Source organism: Geotrypetes seraphini, chromosome 8 (assembly GCF_902459505.1).
Source record: "Geotrypetes seraphini chromosome 8, aGeoSer1.1, whole genome shotgun sequence".
In the NCBI taxonomy this organism is placed as follows: domain Eukaryota; kingdom Metazoa; phylum Chordata; class Amphibia; order Gymnophiona; family Dermophiidae; genus Geotrypetes; species Geotrypetes seraphini.
In genome coordinates, this window is record NC_047091.1 from 27,962,608 (window position 1) to 27,985,921 (window position 23,314).

A 23,314-nucleotide genomic window follows, 5' to 3' on the forward strand; every position below is an offset into this window, starting at 1 on the left:
GACCATCTCCATACGCTCTTTAGTCAGGGCTCTAGTGCATTGATTATACAACTAGACCTAAGCAGTGCCTTCGACCTGGTCGACCACACCATTCTCCTTGAATGTCTGTCACACATTGGTATCTCTGATCAGGTCCTCAACTGGTTTCAGGGGTTCCTAAAAAATAGATCCTACAAAGTACACCAGAACAACGCTTTCTCATACAGCTGGGAAAACACCTGTGGTGTCCCGCAGGGCTCCCCTCTATCCCCCACCCTGTTCAATATCTACCTAGCCTCCCTAGGTAACCTCCTACACACCCTCAAGCTCAAATTTTTCATCTATGCAGATATCATCACATTAGTCATCCCTTTTACCAGTTTCTCACCTGAAACACTCGATTACATTACAAACATCCTCAACCAGATTGAACTCTGGATGCTAGCATTCAGACTGAAACTAAATTCCGACAAAACAAAATTTTTTCTTGCCTCCCCCAACGACAAAATCAAGGACACCACAATCCAACTGAAAGGAAGGCCTTTCCCCCTTGAACACACCGTAAAAATCCTGGGTGTTACACTGGACAGACATTTATTCTTAGAAAATCACACCGACCTCAGCGTCAGGAAATGCTTCGAGGTACTCTGGAAACTCCGCACCATAAAAAAATTCTTCAATGATTCCTCGTTCCGCCTTCTAGTGCAATCTGCCATTCTCAGCATTCTAGACTATTGTAATATTATTTACCTGAACTCCACGAAGAAAACTACCAGGAGACTAAAAGTGATCCAAAACACCGCCTTTCGCCTCATCTATGGCCTAAAGAAATGGGAACATATCACCCCTTTCTACCACCAACTTCACTGGCTGCCTTTCGAATCCAGAGTGCTCTTCAAATTCGCATGCTTCTGCTATAAATCGGTAAATGGCCTCTCGCCAAGATACATCAATCCCCTCTTTAACCTTTACTGCACCAAGAAGAAATCCCGCAGAATTCAACTGTTTGCCTACCCCTCGCTAAAGCTCTGTCATCTCAAAAGATTCCTAGACAAAACCTTCGCCTTCCAAGCAGCCAAGATGAACCCATGGATCGCCCAAATGATTCTCGAGGCTCCCTCTTACCTCGACTTCAGAAAAACACTCAAAACTTATCTATTCAACAAACAAACCCCGTAACGCCCCCTCTCCAGAATTACCAGGCCACTCGTTCCCCCCTTTCCCCCCTTATTGATCGCTGTCTTCCTGCTCCCCTACCCGCTTCCTTCTTCATCAGCCAAGTTCGGCTAAAGTTGTTGTAAACCCAATAAACTGTGGTAATTCGGCCCGTTCGTCTATTCCCCCCCCTCTAGTGACCGCTTTCCTCCTTCTCTCCTTCCCACTTCCGCTTCCCTAGCCATGTTCGGCTGAAGGTGTTGTAAATCCAGCACATTGTTTGTAAATCGGCATGTCAATGCGGATCCTAATGTAGTTGTTGTGAGCCGCCTAGAACTCGATGGGCGTGGTGGTATATAAGAATAAAATTATTATTATTATTATTATGAAATTTTCCGCCCCTGAGTTTGAGCGGGTGCCCTCTTGTGGCCGAGGGTCCCTTGAGAAAGAAAATATCATCTTCCACTTAGACACGTCCCGTGAGGTACTTAAATGTTTCGATCATGTCTCCCCTCTCCCTACGTTCCTCGAGAGTGTAGAGCTGCAATTTGTTCAGTCTCTCTTCGTATGAGAGACCCTTGAGCCCCGAGATCATCCTGGTGGCCGTCCGCTGAACCGATTCAATTCTGCGCACATCTTTATTGTAATGTGGCCTCCAGTAAAGAATAGCAATTTCGACTCACTCAACACGAGTTGTGTTTCGACAAATCTCTTTTTCAAGAGGAAGAAAAACGCTAAGAAATAGAGAGCACATAGACAAACAACCAGTCAACAATGGCACTAACGTTAAGATCTCTAAAAAATATATTTTATTCATCTAAACTCATCAAATGTATATTCATAGCACTCTTACCAGGAAAGGAGAAGAAACTGACTTAACCACGAGCATCACTTTTTCTTTTATTATTGAACTAGTGTTTAAGCCCGTTACATTAACGGGTGCTAGAGTAGATGTCTGGGGTTTTTTTCTTTGTCTCTCTCTCCTTGGACACTGCCTGTCTGTCATTTTTTCTGTCTGTGTCTCTCCCTATATCCTTAGTGCCCTCAGTGCCTCATTCCTAAGTCCTTAGTGCCCCTTCCTATGTCCTTAGTGCCCTCAGTGCCCCTTTCTATGTCCTTAGTGTCCTTTCCCATGTCCTTAGTGTCCCCAGTGCCTCCTTCCCATGTCCTTAGTGTCCCAGTGCCTCCTTCCCATGTCCTTGTGTCCCCAGTGCCTCCTTCCCATGTCCTTAGTGTCCCCAGTGCCTCCTTCCCATGTCCTTAGAGCCCCCCAGTGCCTCCTTCCCATGTCCTTAGAGCCCCCCAGTGCCTCCTTCCCATGTCCTTAGAGCCCCCCAGTGCCTCCTTCCCATGTCCTTAGAGCCCCCAGTGCCTCCTTCCCATGTCCCCATCACTATCTTCCAGACTTTGTCCCACCCCCCGATGCCAGCCAGCTTGCCTCCCTCCCATCCCCCTGAGCAGCATGTTTCCATTTAAACCCCCAAGCCAGCCTTCCTACCTCCCTCCCATTCCACTGATCAGCATGTTTCCATTTACCCCCCCCCACCACTACCGCCGCCGTGCAGCCGACCCCAGACCCTCCCACCACTAGACAGCTGACAAACCTCCCAGCTCCAGTAGCGTCCAAGACACAGTAAACCCGCTTCGCGTCCTTCTACTGCCCTAATTTCCTCTCCCACGTCTCTGATGATGTCAGTAGAAGGATGCGAAGCAGCGTGTTTACTATGCCTCGGACGCTGCTGGAGCCGGGAGGTTTGTGTTTGTCTCGCGGTGGGAGGTTCGGCTGGGAGGGTCAACACGGGTTTCGGGTGCACCGGGGTGGGGTGGGAGGGAGTCGCAGCGTGTCACCTGCCGGCAGTCATATTTCCTAGAATAGAACCCTAAGCACGCATGCGTACTCTTACCTGCCACGGAACACGCAGGTAAGAGTGCGCATTCGCGCTTAGGGTTTTATTATAGTAGATGAACTGGGATTTGGTACCACATGAACTTTTACTCTTTCCAGTTGGTTTAGGACTCTTTCAGTACACTTTTATCCATTCTTTTCTGGATGACTTCCTGGAAGCGAAGGGGATAACAGGGTACAGATAGAGGTTTACCGTACAGGACATTGAGCGAATAGGGTATGGATATTTTAGGTTAGGTAGGGAACACTTTCAGGTCATGGACCTGGGGGGCCGCCGCGGGAGCGGACTGCCGGGCACGATGGACCCCTGGTCTGACCCGGCAGAGGCAACGCTTATGTTCTTATGTTCTTATGTTTTCATTTTGGATTACAACTAGAGATTGGAACATTGGGATATCTGCTGACTTATCGATCTGCTTAAAATAAGTTACCTTTGTTGGGATACCAGTCTATGACGTGTGTTTTGCACTTTTGAACTAATGAAGATAGATGAGCTGATTATCATTATGACTTTGTTTCCCTTCCACTGGTTTTTTGAGTATCCTTATATTATTAAGCACTATTAATTGAATTGTCTGCCATATTTATTTATTTTGTACATTGGATTTTCTTTGTAGATTTGTACATTTTTTGATGCCTGGAGCAATATATCAAGCACACTGGATGACCTGCAACACGTACAGAACTAGAGAATGACACGGGGTAAAAATCTGTCCCTGTCACTGGACCACCATCCCCTTCATCGCCTCGTTCCCGCCATACCCTTCACTGCCCCATCCCCGAATCCGCCGTCCCCTTCACTTCCCCATCCCCGAACCCGCCGTCCCCTTCACTTCCCCGTCCCCGCAGCATCCACCCTTCCCTCTTGCCACCTCACCGCCCTTCAGTGGCCCGAGAATCTCCCTCCCTCCCCTTTACCTTCGTGGCATAAAGAAACTTAAGGGAGGGAAGGTGCGCGGTCACTTCCCTCCCTCTGGCCAAGTCTATCTTCCGCCCTCCCCCTTACCTTCGCGGTGCTTTAGAAAAGAAACTGATGCCGGCGAAGCCTACCTGTGCCGCCCTGCAGTCGTGTGTGTGGGCGAAAGCTTCTCCTCTGACAATTGTCATTTTATAAACACAAATAAAACAGAGCAAGGTTCAACAAAACCCATCTCCCCTCCCTTTCACAAATATCCCCTTCACTATTGAGAAAACTGAACAAACCAAATTAATACAGAATGTCACATAGAAAATCAAGCGAACGGAATACTTTAGTCACACATGGCAAGAATAATATTAGGGGAGTGCAACTAGGGCAATTGCCCCCTTGTCAGAGAGAGAACCCTAAGCCAGCTGGAAGCTAAAGAAGCACAGCCTGGACTTTGCGGTCCCCAGTTATGTCTAATACCAGCTCTAGCAGGATACATATTTAAAATCTGAAATATTCTAATCACAAAATATAAAATAAATTTATTTTTTTTTCTTTTTGTTGTCTGGTAATTTTATTCTTCAAATCACATTGGTCTCAGGCTTTGGTTTTAGGTTCCTTCTGTCTTCATCGTGGCATGGCTGGCTCCTGAAGGTAAAATAGGCGTAAGAGGAGCTGGGGAGAAGATGCCGAGTCTGACATGGGCGCAATTTTTTTTAACCAAAGGAGTAAGACTTTTCACCGTTCCCACGGGGCGGTAAAATGTCTTGTCCCCATTCCTGCGGGGTGGTAAAGGTCTTGTCCCCATTCCTGTGGTAAACCAGTTGCAAATGTCTCCATTCCTGCGGATTTACTGCGGTGACCTGTGGTTTACCGCGGTAAACAATGTCATTCTCTACACGGAACAAAAACGTTCATGTTTTCCAGTCAACTGCCATACGACAAGGAGATGATTATGAAACTGGAGCGGTTCGACTGTTTTCTGGTGCTTTCTTATATGTCAGTGTGGATGAGAGTGTGCAGAGCACAAGACGTACCCATTCTTGATCTCCAATTTTTCTATGACCTGCATGACCACAAATCAGTTGATTCTGAAGTCGCTGACATTATGTTGAAGTTTTCTAACAACCGATGGTACCTGACAGAAAAAGTTGTACCGTTCGCACTTTTCAGCAAACATGCTTTAATCACTGACAATGTCAAATAAGACATTGCTTCAAAGCTGTTGAACACACTAATACCCGAACAGTTCTGTTGGGGTAAGCTGATTTTCAAGTGGGTAAACTAAAGCACGTCACTGGAAGACTTGGTTGGACATGAATCACATTTCCTGTTTCATGCTCTAACCCAGTAGTGGCAAATGTTATGTTCTTATTACCAAGGAATGGTTGGTAAGACCAGTGGACAGGTGGTCTGACGATCCAAACTTCCATACTGCTGAACAGTTTGTCAACACAGTGAAGGTGGTTAACAACACAGCCGAGTGAGGTGTTCAACCGATTACTGACTTTGCTCTTGGCATCACCACAGTCCCTGTGTAGCCTGAGGCCTTGTTGCAAGGAGTTGAACAGCATCACAGGCTTTATCCTCACTATCTCAAGAAGACATTGAACGCTTGAGTGTTTGGCACTCCACTGGAAGATGACTACATCAAAGTGTATGTGTTTAGCTATTAGTGAAGTATGTTAAATTTCTTACTTTCCACAATAAAATACAGATATTGAAGGTTCATGTCATAAAATACTGCTAGAATTTTTGCATAAAATATATTTTTATCAATGTATCATTTTTGAGTGTGAAAACATAAAAGTTATAGCTATAATACCAAGAAATTTGCTCCATTAAGCAAAAATAACACAAATTTAAAGAAAAAAGGAGCTTTATGTATTAATCAGTGGCTTTGAGGGACATAAGAATTGCCGCTGCTGGGTCAGACTAGTGGTTCATCCTGCCCAGCAGTCCGCTCATGCGATGGCCCCCATGTCAAAGACCAGTGCTCTAAATGAGTCCAGCCTCATCTGTGTACATTCCAGTTCAGCAGGAACGTGTCCAGCTTAGTCTTGCAACCCTGGAGGGTGTTTTCCCCTACAACAGTCTCCGGAAGAGTGCTCCAGCTCTCCACCACTCTCTGGGTGAAGAAGAACTTCCTTACGTTTGTACGGAATCTATCCCCTTTCAACTTCAGAGAGTGCCTTCATGTTCTCCCTACCTTGGAGAGTGTGAACAGTCTGTCTTTGTCTACTAAGTCTATTCCCTTCAGTATTTTGAATGTTTCGATCATGTCAGGATGGGCTTTAAAAAATTTTCAAAATGATTTTCTGATCAAGCATAATAAAATTCATGGGGAAAACTTCAATTTGCACAGTTTTTACAACTATAGGTTTTTCTGGATAACCCTCCACTGTATAAAAAAAAAGTGTGTGTGACATAGTAACATTGGTAAATATAGCCCTCTGTTAGGAAAATAGGGAGTATTGTTTCAGTTCCTGGACCTGCTGTAAAACTTGTCACACAGCTGATTCATATAGGAAACTTTGCAGATGTGCTGCAATGGATACAAAAGTGTAGAAAGTGTATTTGGATGCCAAAAAATTGTACAGTTGCCTGGATTAAAAAAGATTATGTACTGTATTGCCTTGGTGCTGATCAGATGATTTGGGAAACTTTTGAAACACTGACCTGTGTGTGTGAAATTTCTTTTGACTTTGAAGTTTCATTTGTATCATTGAGAAGAGAATGACATGGGGACAAATGTTTCCCCGTCCTGTCTCCGCGAGTTTTGTCGCTGTCCCTGTCCCATTCCTGTAAGCTCTGCCTTCATCACACAAGCCTTGAACACTTATGATTTTAAAGTGTTTGAGGCTTGTGCAGATGAGGACAGAGCTTGCAGGAATGAGAAAGGGACTGGAAAAGAACTTGCTAGGAAGGGAAATGAGTTCCCGCTTGGATGGGGAAAAATGTATCCCCATGTCATTCTCTAATTGAGATGCCTTACTGTCTACTTTAGAATTTTCAAAATGATTTGCATAAATGCTAATTCTTGCTTAAGCCTGCTAAAACAGCAGGTAAAAAAAGTTGGTGAATGAATTTAATTAGACTGTTTATAAAAACTGATTTCCACAAGTAAAACTCTATATTATCAGTAGAAATGGCTTTTTGAAAAGTACCCTTGTCATTTTAAATTCTTCCTCTGACCCTCTTTGTTCCCTGGTATTTATTGTCATTTCCTTGTTCTCAGTTAAGGCTGTTATTGAGCATGAAATGAAGAATGGAATCCCTGCCAATAGGATTATTTTGGGAGGATTTTCACAGGTGAGCAAAAATTCTGCACAAAATCTGCTGTAAATAAAACTTAAATGCTTAGAGGCTGGAGATGCTTGAGAGATGCCTATATTTGGAGGAATAATGTAGTTAAGCATGGGTTAAATCAAATGGGTCAGGAACTGGTTGAATAGAAGACGACAGAGGATAGTGGTCAATGGAGATCACTTTGAGGAAAGGGAAGTTACCAGTGGTGTGCCTCTAGGTTGTATTCTTGGGCCTGTCCTTTTTCTTTAAAAATCTTTATTCGTTTTCATATCTTACAACAAGTGTATAATATTAAATCAATAATTGTACAAATCACTTGACATTCTTATTTATAATCAAAGCATAAAAAGAACCCCTCCCCCACCCATCCCATCCATTAGGAATAAACCAATTAAAACAATTATCATATATCCCAATCCCAACCTACTTATAATCTTATATAATAAAAAAGGTGTTTAAGGTGTCTGATCATTAGAATATGTAATCAATGGCCCCCAAATCTTTTTAAAATTATGATAATTTCCTTGCTGTATAGCAAGCACTCTCTCCATTTTATAAATATGACAGACTGAATTCCACCAAAAGGTATAATTAAGTTTAGTATAATCCTTCCAATTTCCAGTAATATGTTGAATGGCAACCCCCGTCAGTATTAGTTAGAGTTTATTATTATTTGCTGAAATTGGACTCTTTAATCTCAGATGTACCAAATAAAATAGTATCATAGGAAAGGGCAACATGATTTTCTAACAATGAATTAATTTGGGACCAAATTAACTTCCAAAAGGCATTTATATAGGGACAGAAAAAAATTAAATGATCTAAAGTCCCAGCTTCTAAACTACAATTCCAGCATATATTAGACCTAGAGCTATCCAACTTCTGTAAACGAACTGGGGTCCAAAAAGCTCTATGCAACAAAAAGAACCAAGTCTGTCTCATAGATGCTGACCTTGTAGTTCTTATTCTCCAAGACCAAAATTGTGGCCATTGAGAAGCAGAAATTTGGTGCCCAATCTCAATGCTCCAAATATCCCTGAGACCAGTTTTATGTTTTTTATTCAAATATCCATACAACAATTTATACCACTGTCCTTTTTAACATTTTAATAAGTGATATTGCTGAAGGGCTGTCAGGTAAGATGTGCCTCTTTGCGGATGATACCAAAATTTGTAATAGAGTAGACACCCTGGAAGGTATGAATACCATGAAGAAAGACCTAGTGAAGCTTGAAGAATGGTCTGAAGTTTGGCAGCTAAAATTTAATGCTAAGAAATGCAAGGTCATGCATTTGGGCTGTAAACAGCCGAGGGAACATTGGAGTTTAGGGAGTGAAGAACTTTTGTGCATGAAAGAGGAGCGGGTCTTTGGAGTGATAGTATGTGATGATCTTAAGGTGTCCAAACAGGTTGAAAATGTGACAGTGAAAGCTAGAATGATGCTAGAGTGCATAGGAAGAGATATGGCTAGTAGGAAAAAAGAGGTATTGATTAGAGAATGACACGGTGGTTGTTACCCGTGGCTAGCCGAGAGTAGCCGCGGGTAACCCGCCGAAACGGGGAAGAAAAAATAGTGATCTCTGCGGGGACGGGGACAAGGCTATTCACTGCCCCGTTGAGCGGTGAATGGACTTGTCTCCGCAGTGAGGGAATCAAGGATCGCGTGGTCCCCACCCGCTCGCAGCGTTCCACCATCTCCCTCCCTCCACCTTACCTTAGAATCGATGTAGAGCACTGTTTTTCAACCGCCGGTCCGAAGGAAATTTCTGCCGATCCGCGCAGGGCCGGCAACATTAAGGGACAGGCGCAAAAAAAAAAAAAAAAAAATGCCTCCCTCCTTTTCCCCTGCTCTTACGGCCATGCTGCCCCTACTAAAGCCGACAGGAAGTCTTTCCGACGTCAATTCTGATGTTGGAGAGGACGTTCTGGGCCAGCCAATCGCTGCCTGGCTGGCCCAGAACGTCCTCTCCGACTTCAGAATTGACGTCGGAAAGACTTCCTGTCGGCTTTAGCAGCACCAGCATGGCGGGTAAGAGCAGGGGGAAAGAAAGGAGGCTTTTTTTTGGAGCGGCAGGGAGGCAGAAGGCTGGCTTTGGCTAGGGAGGGAGGGACAGAGGTAGACAGGCAGGCTTCGGGGGTGGGGGTGGGACAAAGTGTGGAAGGCAGTGAGAGGGACATAGGAAGGAGGCACTAGGGGCACTAAAGACATGGGAAGGATGCACTGGGGGCACTAAAAACATGGAAAGGAGGCACTGGGGGCACTAAAGACATGGGAAGGAGGCACTGGGGGCACTAAAGACAGGAAGGGGCACTAAGGACATGGGAAGGAGGCACTGGGGACACTAAGGACATTGAAAGGAGGCACTGGGGGCATTAAAGACAGGAAGGGGCACTAAGGACATGGGAAGGGGGCACTAAAGACAGGAAGGGGCACTAAGAACTTGGAAAGGAGGCACTGGGGGCACTAAAGACAAGGGAAGGAGGCACTGGAGGCACTAAAGACAGGAAGGGGCACTAAGGACATGGGAAGGAGGCACTGGGGACACTAAAGACATGGAAAGGAGGTACTGGGAACACTAAAGACAGGAAGAAAGAGGGAAAGAAGCTAGATGGGGTTGAAAAGAAGAGACACACTGGTATGGAAGAGGAAGATACAGGAAATCTGGACACAGGAAGGTACAGAAAGAGGGGAAATTATGTGCATGGGGCATAGGGACAGAGACATAAAGGGGGCATGCCATGGGGATGGTATATGGACACAGGGGGGGCAATGCCAGATACATAGGGGAAAATAGGAACACAGAAGCGAGATAGTTTGTGGGGATGGGACAGGGACCAAGCTCGCAGGCTCCAGCGGCTTGCACAAATTACATTGTAATGTGCCACGGAAATAAGAGGGAGGGAGGTAGATAGATAGGCCACGCGAGAGGAGCTGAAGGGTGGTAGACAGGAACAGATGGTAAAGGAGGGAGGGAAGGGTGGTGGTGGAAAGGAATAGAACAGACATTGAAAGAGGGTAGAGAGGAACAGACCCTGAAGGGAAATGTGGAAGACAGAGTGGGGAGAAGACACTGGAAGGGAAGAAGACAGATGCCAGACTATGGGGGAGCGGAGGGAAGAAGATGGGCGCTAGACCAATTGGGGGGGGGGGTGAATTGAGAGGCACAGTAACAGCAAATGGAAGAAGCAGAGAGAAGACACACAGTGGATGGAAGGAATTGAATGAGAAGATGTGGAAAGCAGAAACCAGACAACAAAGATAGAAAAAAAATTCTATTTATTTATTTTTTGCTTTAGGATAAAGTAGTATATTAGTTGTGCTGATAAAAATTTATAAACAAAGCCCTGCCAGCTGAACATCTCTTTCTCTAGTTCAGCAGCCAGAACTTTGATTTATAAGGAAGGCATAAGCTAAATATTACAGTACTAAGGCTTATATGGATGCTGCGGGGATGGTGACGGGGCGGTGAATGGGATGGCTGTGGCGGTGACGGGGCGGTGAAAAGGGTGACGGTGACCGGGCGGTGAAGGGAACGGCGGTGACCGGGCGGTGCAGAGGATGGTGAGCCGGGGACGGGGCGGTGACAGGGACAGATTTTTTTCCCGTGTCATTCTCTAGTATTGATGCCCTTGTATAAGACTCTGGTGAGACCTCATTTAGAATATTGTGTTCAATTCTGGAGATCGCTTCTTCAAAATGATATAAAAAGGATGGAATCGGTTCAGAGGAAGGCTACTAAAATGATACATGGTCTTCGTCATAAGGCGTATGGGGATAGACTTAAAGATCTCAATATGTATACTTTGGAGGAAAGGTCGAACAGGGGAGAGGTGAGCAGACTAGATGTTACTATATATATTAGATATGATAGAAATGTTTAAATACTTATGTGGCATAAATGCGCAAGAGTCAAGTCTTTCATTTGAAAGGAAGCTCCGGAGTGAGAGCGTTTAGGATGAGGTTAAGTGGCGATAGGCTCAGGAGTAATCTAAGGAAATACTTTTTTTACAGAAAGGGTGGTAGAAGTGTGGATTAGTCTCACGGTAGAGGTGGTGGAGACAGAGACTGTCTGAATTCAAGAAATCATGTGTTTTGTATTATGTATTGATTTTTGTGTATTGTATAAGTCGCCTTAAAGGTTTTCTGTAGGGCGGGATAGAAAATTTTAAATAAACTTGGAGAGGAGGGATAGTGGATACTGTGAATGGGCAGACTGGATGGGCCATTTGGCCTTTATCTGCTGTAATGTTTCTATGTATTCCCTGCAGTCAACTCTCCGGGATTTTGTTAATTAAATTCAGCAATTGTGATTATTACACAAATATTCCTTAATGCAGATGAAAGTACATGCTTGAGGGTTCTTTTTCTGGTTGTGAGGGCTTAGTTTCTATGGCTGCCCTTTGCTGCCCTGATGAAGCTTGTGCCCTAGGCAGCAACCAACTTTGCCAAATGGTTGGCTAGCCCTGTTTAAACCAATAACACTCACTACAGCGTCTTGTGGCAGCTACAGGTTGATTCTGTGGCAATTAACGGATTATGTAACATAACACACAGAGTTGTTTCCCTGGAAGGATGCAACAGGCCTGGGTAGCATTACACTTGCTAAATTTCTTATGCACTTACAGGAAGCTTCCCAGGATTTTGGACCAGATGGGCTTTTGCGTAACAGTTTTTGGCAGTTCTTAGAATTTTATTTTCTAAAGGCACAAGGCTAGCTTTTTTCACTGTAAAAGAGTTGTGATTTTGAGGAAGAAAGGAGGTCAATATATTGGTCCACTGAGCCAACCATCTTTACTTTTGACAGTGGCTAATCAAGTCACCGTTCTTCCTGCTAACCTCCCCCCTTCCCAGATGTGAGGTGGCCACCTCCCACATACATACTGAGATGCTGATATTTTTTACAGAAAGATTTGGATGTGAGGGAGCCTTCCAGTGGAGGAACAGTTAGGAAAGTAACCCTAGGGGAAGGAAGACTATATAGAAGTCTATAACGTTCCTATGCAACCTGAACTGTTTCTTCATTCTTGCTGGAGTGTTTGCCTTTCTCATAGTCTGGTAATCCTAATGGCTGTTGGACAGTGTATTTGCAATTAATGCCTGTGGTTTTTTTTTCTTTATGGTATATTGCAGGGTGGTGCACTCTCTATGTACACAGCTCTCACCTGTCAACACAAACTAGCTGGCATTGTAGCTCTGAGCTGTTGGCTTCCACTCCATAGAACATTTCCTCAGGTACACATCATAAAGTTTTCCTTATCTTTTAATGCAAAGCTAAATGAATGTGATGGTTAGAAGAGAGCCCAGGTGCAGTGGCATACGTGTAGCGTATGTGAGATCTCCTCATCTATATAAAAAAAAAATTCTAAAAGGAACCCTTAACTTGACTTGTACATTTCCCCCTTTTAAAGAAGTTAGACTTACTCAGAATTCTTAGGTATGTAATAAACCGTTTAGATGTGTGAAGTGGAAGCTGTTATATTATAAGCCTGCATTGAGTTATTAGCAAGAAAGGTGCGGTATTAATCCAAAACATCACTCATGGCCAACAGAGCAAGTTTACCATACTACAAACAGTAACATCTGCCCTTTCTCTCCTTTCCATGCAGCATCTGCCCTTTCTCTCTCTCTCTACCCCTCCCATCCAGTGTCTGCCCTTGATACGCCACTGCCTCACCCCATTGTCTTTCATCCCTGTCTCCTTCCCTTCTATCTTCCTCCTCCCATGCTCTGGCATCTCTCTCCTCTGCTTTATTTCCTTTTTTCCCTCAACTCCACCCCACATTTTGGTTTGGCATCTGTCTCCTTCCCTTCCATTTCTCTCTCCCCTCACCCTATGGTCTAGTATTTCTCTTCCCTTCCCCCCTCCCATTTTGGCAGCTTTCTCCTTTATCCCTTTCTCCCCCCGTGGGATGGGTACCCTGCTTTCCTCTCCTCCTCCAGGCTGCTGCTCTTTGGGCCAATGGCAACATCAGTCAGCTGAACATGCTGTCTTCAGCAGCCCTGGAAGCTTTCCATCTGCTTCAACTTTCTGTCTCCGTGGATGCAGGACACTGCAGAGAGAAATCCTCTGGGCTGCCATAGGCAGCGTGTCCAGCTGATGCTGTCAGTGGTCTGAAGATTGCAGACTGTAACATGGGGAAGGGACCCGAGCACCCCCTATGAGCTGCACTCAGGGTGGACCGCCTGTCCTTGGTACGCCACTGCTCAGGTGGAGGTTCTGTATAAGCTTTTAATAAGAGACAACTGAATAAATATCTGGTCAAACAGCATAGTTTGATTATTCCACACAAGGATTTGGTAATGGGTATTCTTGTGTGAAAAAGAGCTGGTGGCAGCTCTTAAGCAGCAGTAACTTCAAGGAAATATTGTTTATAATTGATTCATCTCTTGCATCATTATGAAGGCATTTTGGCCCATTCTTCATACAGGACTATTTCAGCTCTGTGACATTTGAGGGTTCTCTTGCATGTTCGCTTGCTGCAGTGCGATGATTGCTAGAGAAGTCAAATACAGCACTATGGAGCCTTTTGATGTATTAACCGTCTTTTTGTGAAGAGATTCACCCAGAGCAGTTTACAATACATTGAATAGTAATCAGGTACTCTTGGATATTTTCATTGGTGTATCATGCAAAAAAATGTTAAAATGTTATCCTTCATTGCACCAAAAGCCAAATGTATAGACTGCAGAATGGGAATGCATGTTCATAATGACCAGCTCCTGAGATAACATGTGCTACTGTATTGTCCTAGGACACATGGGTGATGTTATCTATAGAGCCCGGTACGGACAGTATGAAAAGTGTACTGTCACTTTAAGTTTTAAGAACCTTAGCGACTGCCCGCACTGCGCAAGTGCCTTCCCGTTCGACGCCCGCTCATGTTACCTCAGTTCTTCATTTTCCGCAGAGTAAAGAAGTCTTTTATTGACTAGACTCTGTTCATTCAGCATTGCCTTCCCGCATTGCATCGCATTTCTTCTTTTTTTTATCATTTCTAACTTTTGGTTATATAGTTTTCTATTCTAGTAGAGAATGACACGGTGACAAAATTCATCACCGTCCCCGCGGATAACCGCGGGAAATAATCCCATGTCATTTTTTTGTGTCTGTTTCAACCTCGGTCCTTCTACACCAGCATTCTTCAAAGCAAAGCTTGCGAGTCAGTGGTTGTGGCCATTTATACTCTGATTCTTCCCTCTCTCCTTAATGAATGACATGAAGATTGTTTACCGCGGTTATCCACGGGGACGGGAACAGTGATGAATTCTGTCACCGTGTCATTCTCTATATTCTAGGTTTTTTCAAAAAATAAAAATATTTGGGTTTTTGTTCAACCTCGGGCTTTGACCTTGAGGTTCTCTCCCTCGGCGGATCTTTGTTCGTCATTGAGTTTAATCTCACCAATGAGATTTTTCCCATGTCGAAACCTATGAAGGGGTTTAAAAAGTGCTGCAAGTGCAAGAGGCCTGTTTCGATAACCGAGCCTTATAATTGGTATCTTCAGTTATCCCAGGACAAGCAGGCATGATATTCTCACATGTGGGTGACGTCATCTACGGAGCCCCGGCGCGGACAGCTTTTCAAGCAAACTTGATTGAAGTTTCAAGTTTGCACACTGCACCACGCATGTGCGTGCCTTCTCGCCCACTAGAGGGCGCATCCCACCTCGTGGTCCTCAGTTCAAAATTTTCCGCGGAGCAAGAAAGCCCTGTGGATCTGAGCTCCAGTGTTTTTGCCTTCTAGCTGCCCCGTTTAGTTTGTTTTTTCCCTTCGAATTAGTTCGCGGTACTCCTTTCCTTTCGTTTCTTTTCAAAAAAAAAAAAAAAAAAAGTAACTTTCGCTTTTCGTCGGGTTCCGGGGGCTCCCGGAAGCCGTGGCCGCGGGACGTCGGTACGTTCCCGGCCTTCTTCTTTTTCTTCGTGGATGTCCCGTCCTGTTACGGGATTCAAAAAGTGCAGCCGGTGTGAGAGGTTGCTTTCCATCACTGACCCTCACCGGTGGTGCATTGTCTGTCTTGGGCCCGAACATCCGACAGACTCGTGTGATCGCTGTGCTACCTTCCAAAACAGGGCCCTCCGTCGCCGTAAGGCAAGAATGACCGAATTGTTCGCCGTCGACGCGCCGCCTAAGGCCTCGACGTCGGCCTCGGCTTCGGCCCCGGCCTTGACCTCGGCCTCGGCGTCCTCGGGGGCCTCGGCCTCGCCTCGGCCCTCTTCCTCGAAGGCGTCGTCAGTGAAGCAAGCTTCGGGTAAGTCCTCTGTTCCATCCCCTTCAGCAAAGAAGCCATCCTCGAGTCAGGCCAAGGCGGGTGGGTCGACCCCGGCCCCGCATCGGACCTCGACTCCGCACACCCCAAGGGAATACTCGAGACCGAGGTCGCCCTCCAGGGAGTGTGCCCCGGACTCGGAACTCCCCACCTTCGTGGGGATTCCGGCCTTCCAGGATCTCCTCCGAGCTCTGATCTCATCGGAGCTGTCGGGAGCCCTGGAAGTGTTGCAGCGTGCTGCGGTTCCGGCGGCCTCGACCTCGGCCTGGACGCCTTCGGTCTCGGAGGCCCCGGCCTCGGCTCCCTCGGGAGCCCCGGCCTCGGCGACCTCGGTCTCGGGTACTGGGACCCCGTTCACCTCGGTCTCGGCCCCGCCCCGGACCTCGACCTCGGGGGAACCCCCTGAGCGGAGTGTAAGGCCCAAAGAAAAGTTGCGCAGAGTGCGCCGTCTTTCCTCCTCTTCCTCCGGGTCTTCCAGACACGCCTCGCCCTCGACGCGACCTCGGACGGGGCGTCGATCGAGGAAGTCTAAGCGGCCCCGAGGCTCCCCTCGGCGCGACCGTTCCTCGTCGTTCGGGGGCGAGGCGTTGCAGGTGTCGGAGTTGCGCCTCGACAACCCGAGGCTCCTCCGCTCACCCCATGGGAAGTCTTCCCGAGCCGCCTCGCCGAGGAAACGGGAGAGTGTCCCACGAACCCCGGGGTCCTCACCCAAGGGTTCTGCGAGGAGGACAACTTCCCCTTCCCCCTCGAGGGCCCTCGAGAGGGGATCCTGGGATTCGGGATCGGTTAGGGATCCTCATTATTCCCATGAGGCCTCCCCCCTCTCCTCGGTGGGGCGGTCGAGAACCCCCTCTCCCCAGGCTAGGCCGTCCTCATTTTCATCCTTCGTTCAGGACATGGCCCAAGCCCTGGGGATTGACCTGATGGTAGGCTCTCGGTATTCCAAAGAATTTTTGGAGGAACAGGACCTCCCCATTCTTCCTAGGGAGGTGCCTAGACTCCCTCTCAACAGTGTCCTTCTGCAAACCTGGCTGAAGAACTTGTCAAACCCTCTTACAGTCACGTCTGTGCCTTCAAAAATGGAATCGAAGTATAGGACGATTCCCCCTAAAGGGTTCGATAAGGCGCAGCTCTCACACCAGTCCCTTCTGGTGGAGTCTGCTCTTAAAAAATCACAGCCCTCACGGGTTTCTGCGGCGGTTCCACCAGGCAGGGAGGGGCGGACCCTGGACAAGTTTGGCCGCCGCCTCTATTCAAATTCCCTGATGGCCACCAGGGTTCTAAACTACGCCTTCACCTTTTCCTCCTTTTTGCGTGGTATGGTGAAGGACCTTCCTCAATATCGAAACTCGTTACCGGACTCCCAAAGAGCAGGATTCGACAAGTTTATGTCCAACCTGTCTCAATTGCGGTTGTACCTATTCCATGCAGTGTACGACGCCTTTGAGCTGGTTTCGAGGGTGTCGGCCCTCGCGGTGGCCATGCGCCGCTTGGCCTGGCTTCGCACCCTCGACATGGACCCAAACCTGCAGGAACGCCTGGCAGACTTGCCTTGTGTGGGGTCCGAGTTATTCGACGAGTCGTTGGATGCGGCGACCAAGCGCTTGTCGGAACAGGAGCGCTCTCTAGCATCCCTGGTCCGCCCCAAACCCAGGCCCCCGCCGCAGAAACCCTTTCGGCCTCCACCGCGCCGATACCCTCAGAAGTCGACCCCGGCTTTCTCGAGACCGCCTCCGAGACGTCCGTCTCAGCGAGGCAGAGGGGGACAACCCCAAGCCCCGGCGCAGGGCCCTTCCAAGCCAGCGCCTTCCTTTTGACGGGATGAGCGGACGGGGCGGGTTCCCCTCCGCACTTTCTCAGGAACCCCTTCCTATCGGGGGCCGTCTTCGGTTCTTCCGGGAGGCATGGACCGGGATTACCTCAGACGCTTGGGTGCTCCGGATCGTCTCCGAGGGCTACTCGCTCAACTTTGTGTCCTCGCCGCCAGACAGTCCCCCAAGTTTAGTCCCCTGCAACCGTTCGCAGCTACCGACCCTTATAACCGAAGCCAAAGCCCTCTTGAAGCTTCGGGCGGTCGAGCCGGTCCCCAAGGACCAGCGGGGTACGGGGTTTTACTCCCGCTACTTTTTGGTCCCAAAAAAGACCGGGGACCTGCGCCCCATACTGGACCTCAGGAAGCTCAACAAATTCCTGGCCCGGGAGAAGTTTCGAATGCTATCTCTCCCGGTTTTATACCCCCTCTTGGGGGAAGGGGACTGGATGTGCTCCCTCGACCTGAAGGAAGCATACACCCATGTTCCGGTGCACCCCGCCTGTCGAAGATTCTTATGATTCCAGGTGGGGGACCTCCACCTCCAGTACAGGGTACTGCCCTTCGGCCTGGCCGCGTCCCCACGAGTTTTCACGAAGTGCATGGTGGTGGTGGCAGCAGCCCTCAGGTCACGTGGACTCCATGTATTCCCTTACCTGGACGATTGGCTCATCAAAGCCCCGACCAGGGAGGGGGTTATCTCAGCGACCCGACAGTCTATTGCCTTCCTGCAAACTCTCGGGTTCGAGATAAACTTTCCAAAGTCTCAGTTGAGACCGTCGCAGTCTCTTCAATTCATAGGTGCGGTGCTGGACACGGTGCGCCTACGCTCCTACCTGCCGACCCAGCGGGTGGAAACCTTGGTACGGATGAGCCGCCAGGTCTCCCAACTATCGAGGGTGTCGGCCAAGCGCATGATGATGCTGCTGGGCCATATGGCCTCGACGGTACATGTCACGCCGTTTGCGAGGCTACACCTGAGGATCCCTCAGTGGACCCTCGCGTCCCAGTGGCGCCAGGAGTGCGACCCGGTGTCTCGCCTCATTTCGGTAACTCCGCCCTTGCGGAAATCGCTGCGTTGGTGGACAGACTCTTCAAATCTGTCCATGGGGCTATTGTTTCGCACTCCGCCTTTTCGCAAGGTCCTGACCACGGACTCCTCGGAGTACGCGTGGGGAGCCCATCTCGACGGTCTTCGCACGCAGGGCCTGTGGTCGTCAGAAGACCGTCAGTGTCATATCAACGTGCTAGAGCTGCGAGCCATCTTCCTAGCACTTCGAGCCTTCGTTCACATACTGCAGGACCAGGTGGTCCTCGTCCGCACGGACAATCAGGTGGCGATGTATTATGTGAACAAGCAGGGAGGAACAGGGTCATGGCCCCTCTGCTCCGAAGCTCTTCGCCTCTGGGAGTGGGCGGCCTCCCGGAACATCTTCCTCCGGGCAGTCTACATCCAAGGAGAACGGAATTGCCTGGCGGACAAACTGAGTCGACTTCTGCAACCGCACGAGTGGACTCTACACTCAGCAGTTCTACGCGAGGTCTTCGCTCGCTGGGGAACGCCACAGGTGGATCTGTTTGCCTCTCCGGAGACACACAAACTACCACTATATTGTTCTCGGATGTACTCGCAGGACCGTCTGGAAGCGGATGCCTTCCTACTCGACTGGGAAGGGAGGTTCCTGTATGCATTCCCGCCGTTCCCTCTGATCATGCGAACGTTGGTACACCTAAAATCGTCCACGGCCACGATGATTCTCATAGCACCTCGGTGGCCGCGTCAGTACTGGTTCTCCCTGCTGCTACAGCTCAGTGCCAGAGAGCCTCTTCCCCTGCCTGTCTCTCCTTCTCTGCTGTCTCAGAGTCAAGGATCCATGTTACATCCCAATCTGCAGTCATTGCACCTGACAGCCTGGTTTCTTGTTCCCTGACTCCTCCGGACCTGTCTCAATCGGTGAAGGAGGTGTTGGAAGCCTCCCGCAAGATCTCGACGAGGCTTTGCTACGCGCAGAAATGGACCAGGTTTTCCACCTGGTGCTCGTCTTTTCACCTGGATCCGGTATCAGTTCCGGTATCCTCGGTTTTAGAATATTTGTTTCATTTGTCGCGCTCCGGCTTGAAAACCACTTCGGTGCGGGTTCATCTCAGTGCGATTTCTGCTTTCCACCAACCTCTGGAGGGACGCCCTCTGTCACTCCATCCCTTGGTGACACGCTTCATGAAAGGGTTACTCAGGGTTTGTCCCCCTCTTAAGCCTCCGTCTGTCATGTGGAATTTGAATGTGGTTCTGGCTCAACTGATGAAACCCCCGTTTGAGCCACTCAACAAGTCCCTCTTGAAATTTCTGACTTGGAAGGCGGTGTTTCTAATTGCCCTCACCTCCGCCAGGCGGATTGGGGAGTTGCAAGCCTTGGTTGCGGACCCTCCTTTCACTGTCTTTCACCACGACAAGGTGGTTCTCCGCACCCATCCTAAGTTTTTACCTAAAGTTGTTTCTGACTTCCACCTCAATCAGTCCATTGTCCTTCCTGTGTTCTTCCCGAAGCCCCACTCCCATCCTGGCGAGACGGCGCTTCACACGCTTGACTGTAAGAGGGCGTTGGCATTTTATCTTCAACGCACCAGGCCTCATCGGAAGGTTCCTCAATTGTTTTTGTCCTTCGATCCCAATCGATTAGGGCACCCAGTTTCCAAGCGCACTCTGTCTAACTGGTTGGCCGCTTGCATTTCCTTTTGCTACGCTCAGGCTGGCCTTCCTCCCCCGGGTCGAGTCACGGGGCACAAGGTCCGAGCGATGGCAGCTTCGATAGCTTTCCTCCGATCCACTCCGATGGAGGACATATGTAAGGCTGCCACTTGGTCTTCGGTTCATACATTCACCTCTCATTACTGTCTGGACACTTTATCCAGGAGTGACGGCCGGTTTGGCCAGTCAGTTTTGCAAAATCTGTTTTCCTAAATTGCCATCCTCCCACCTGCCCTTTTTTGGTTAGCTTGGAGGTCACCCACATGTGAGAATATCATGCCTGCTTGTCCTGGGATAAAGCACAGTTACTTACCGTAACAGGTGTTATCCAGGGACAGCAGGCATATATTCTCACAACCCGCCCGCCTCCCCGGGGATGGCTTCCTTGCTAGTTATGGAACTGAGGACCACGAGGTGGGATGCGCCCTCTAGTGGGCGAGAAGGCACGCACATGCGTGGTGCAGTGTGCAAACTTGAAACTTCAATCAAGTTTGCTTGAAAAGCTGTCCGCGCCGGGGCTCCGTAGATGACGTCACCCACATGTGAGAATATATGCCTGCTGTCCCTGGATAACACCTGTTACGGTAAGTAACTGTGCTTTTTAGAGCCCTGATCACTGAATTGAATCTTGTATTAAGTGTTTCACCTTGCAAAAGCACGCCATTAAAGCCCACTGGATTCAATAGGAGAAGCTGTTCAGCTCTGCTTTGGACATCGGAAAAACTTCAGAGCCATCGCCATTGAAAACTCCTACATCGACAGTTACCAAGATATCCTCTTCCCACCGAGTCTCTTGATGTAGACCATACACGGACACCATTGATCTAAGGATCTGCAGATTGTCTTTCCTCCTAGGTGTGCATCCTTGTTGAGATCACCCTCTCTGAGACAACCTGCTGCACCGATAGTACTGGCTGGTGAGCCTTTAGTACTGGTGCATGCTGCTCAGCAAGTTTCCAGGTTTATTTATAATTTGATATACCGACCATCACATGTAAACAGACTAGATACAATGTTAAAAAATATAAAATTTAAAAATAAAAGTAAAGTGGAGAAAAAGTAAAACTTTAATGAAGACATTGACATAAATGGATACAAGAGGTGTTTGGGGAGGGGAAAATTAATAATTACATCGTAAAAATAAAATTAAAGGGAAGAACGAGGGGAGAGGGCAAAACAGCAGGGGAAGGGGAGTTCACTTCTTAGAAGCGATTCTCAAGAATAGTGTGCTGCATTGGGGAAAGAATCTTATCTCGTGTTTTGGTATGCATCTTGAAATAAACAGGTTTTGAGTTTGGTTTTGAATATATCAAGACAATTTTCATGGCGGAGAAGTCATGGCATTCCAGAGGGTAGGGGCTGTGGCAGAGAAGATTGTGTTTCTGGTGTAGTAGAGTTCTTTAATTGGAGGAACGGTCATTATCCCAGGACAAGCAGGCAGCATATTCTCACACATGGGTGACGTCACCGACGGAGCCCTGCAGCGGACAGCCTCGAAAGCAAACTTGCTTGAAGATCTCGAGCTTTCGAGTGCTGCACCGCGCATGCGCGCGTGCCTTCCCGCCTGAACTAGGGGGCGCATCTCCTGTGAGGATCCTCAGTTATTCGTTTTCCGCGAAGCTGAGAAGACTTGTTCTCCTGGCTCTGCAGCATTTGCCTTCTCTTCACCGCGGATGAATTTCTTTTGGTCGCTGTGCTCCGGTTCATTCCCTTTTCTTTTTTTCTTTGTTAAAAAAAAAAATAAAAATTTTCTTTTGTTTCTTTTTGTTTCGTCCGGTCTGAGGGCTTAGGCCTAGGTCCTCTACTCTTTTCCGGTACGGACTTTATTTTTTCTATGTCCCGGCCTGTGACCGGGTTTAAACGTTGCTACCAGTGCGGCAGGACGATTTCTATCACCGACCCTCATAGTCAGTGTATGGTCTGTTTGGGTGACAGTCATCGTCCAGAGGATTGTGTTCGCTGTCTGACCCTTCAGCCTCGTGCTTTTTGCCGCCGCTGCAACAGGTTTATTCAACTCTTCAACATGGAGCCTGAAAAAGCCTCGGCCCCGACTGTCTCGACGCCTTCAGGACCAAAGACCTCATCATTGGGGACATCCTCGGGCGCAAAGCTCTTGCCATCGACACCTGCTTCGGCCTCGGCGACCTCAGGGTCCTCGGCCTCGAAGGCCTCCTTGGTCTCGTCCTCGAAGCCTGCATCTGGGGGTAAGTCTCCTGCTTCCTTTCCAGGTACCACATCCAAGAAGCCACCAGAGTCTCTCTCCACGCTAACCGGGGCTCCGAGTGCCACTCTATCCTCGAGACCTTCTGCGAAACGTGCCTCCAAGTCTCGGGAATACTCTAAATCGAGGTCGCCCTCCTTGGAGCGCACGGGAGCACCTGTACCACAGAATCCTTTGGTCTCGGTGCCGATGTTTGAAGATATGCTCAAGTCCATATTGACTACACAAATTTCTTCCATTGTGGCTCAGTTGGTCCCTTCTTCGACCTTGCCTCGGATGGACCAGCCTGAGCAGCAGCCTGAGACCCTGATACAGCATCCACGGGGCAGGTCTCGCAAAAGAATTTCTTCCTCTGATTCCTCGCCGGATCTTACCTCGAGATCCTCTTTGCCTCGTCCGAAGCATCGGGCGAAGCCGTCGAAACACCTCACTTCGAAGAGCTCGAGGCATTCGGAGGTTTCTTCGAGGCACCTCCCTCGCTCTGAGCCGAAGGTCGCCTCTTCTTTGTCTTCGAGGCATTCGAGGTCGAGGACACCTCCCTCGAGGTCTTTGCTTCAGGATCCTTCTCCTCCAGCTTCGAGGCATTCTACTCCTCGAACCCCGAGAACATCTCCGTCGAGGATTCTGAAAAGGAAACATTCATTTACTCCGCCGCAAACTGGCAGTGGGGCTTCTTCAGTGACAGTGCGGGTGGAGTCGGAGCCGGTGTTGCAATATTCCCGTGAGGCTTCGCCCTCTTATTCTGTGGCCCCTCGTTCCAGGTCTGCCTCGCCTGAGGAAGCTTCTTCTTCCAAATCGTCCTCCTTTGCCAAGTTTGTCTATGACATTGGACAAGCTCTTCATTTAGACTTGCACTCAGATTCCAAATATACCCCGGAATACTTGGCAGACATGGAGCTTCCACATCCTCCTAAGGAGACCTTGAGGCTACCCATGACACCGGTGCTTAAGCAGACCTTCATCAATATGGAAACACCTTACTCAGTCACGGCTATTCCATCAAAGCTGGAGTC

The 23,314-nt window shown here is 48.3% G+C and overlaps 1 protein-coding gene across 2 annotated transcripts in view; it reads left to right on the forward strand.

Moving 5' to 3' along the window:
• The window catches only part of LYPLA2 (lysophospholipase 2), a 184,510-nt gene that overhangs the window by 108,039 nt on the left and 53,157 nt on the right, over positions 1 to 23,314 (forward strand). For both annotated transcript variants that reach the window (XM_033955044.1, XM_033955043.1), the window contains exons 7-8: positions 7,186 to 7,259; positions 12,388 to 12,489. In XM_033955044.1, the coding sequence (XP_033810935.1) occupies positions 7,186 to 7,259; positions 12,388 to 12,489 (176 nt within the window). The remainder of the gene's footprint in view (positions 1 to 7,185; positions 7,260 to 12,387; positions 12,490 to 23,314) is intronic.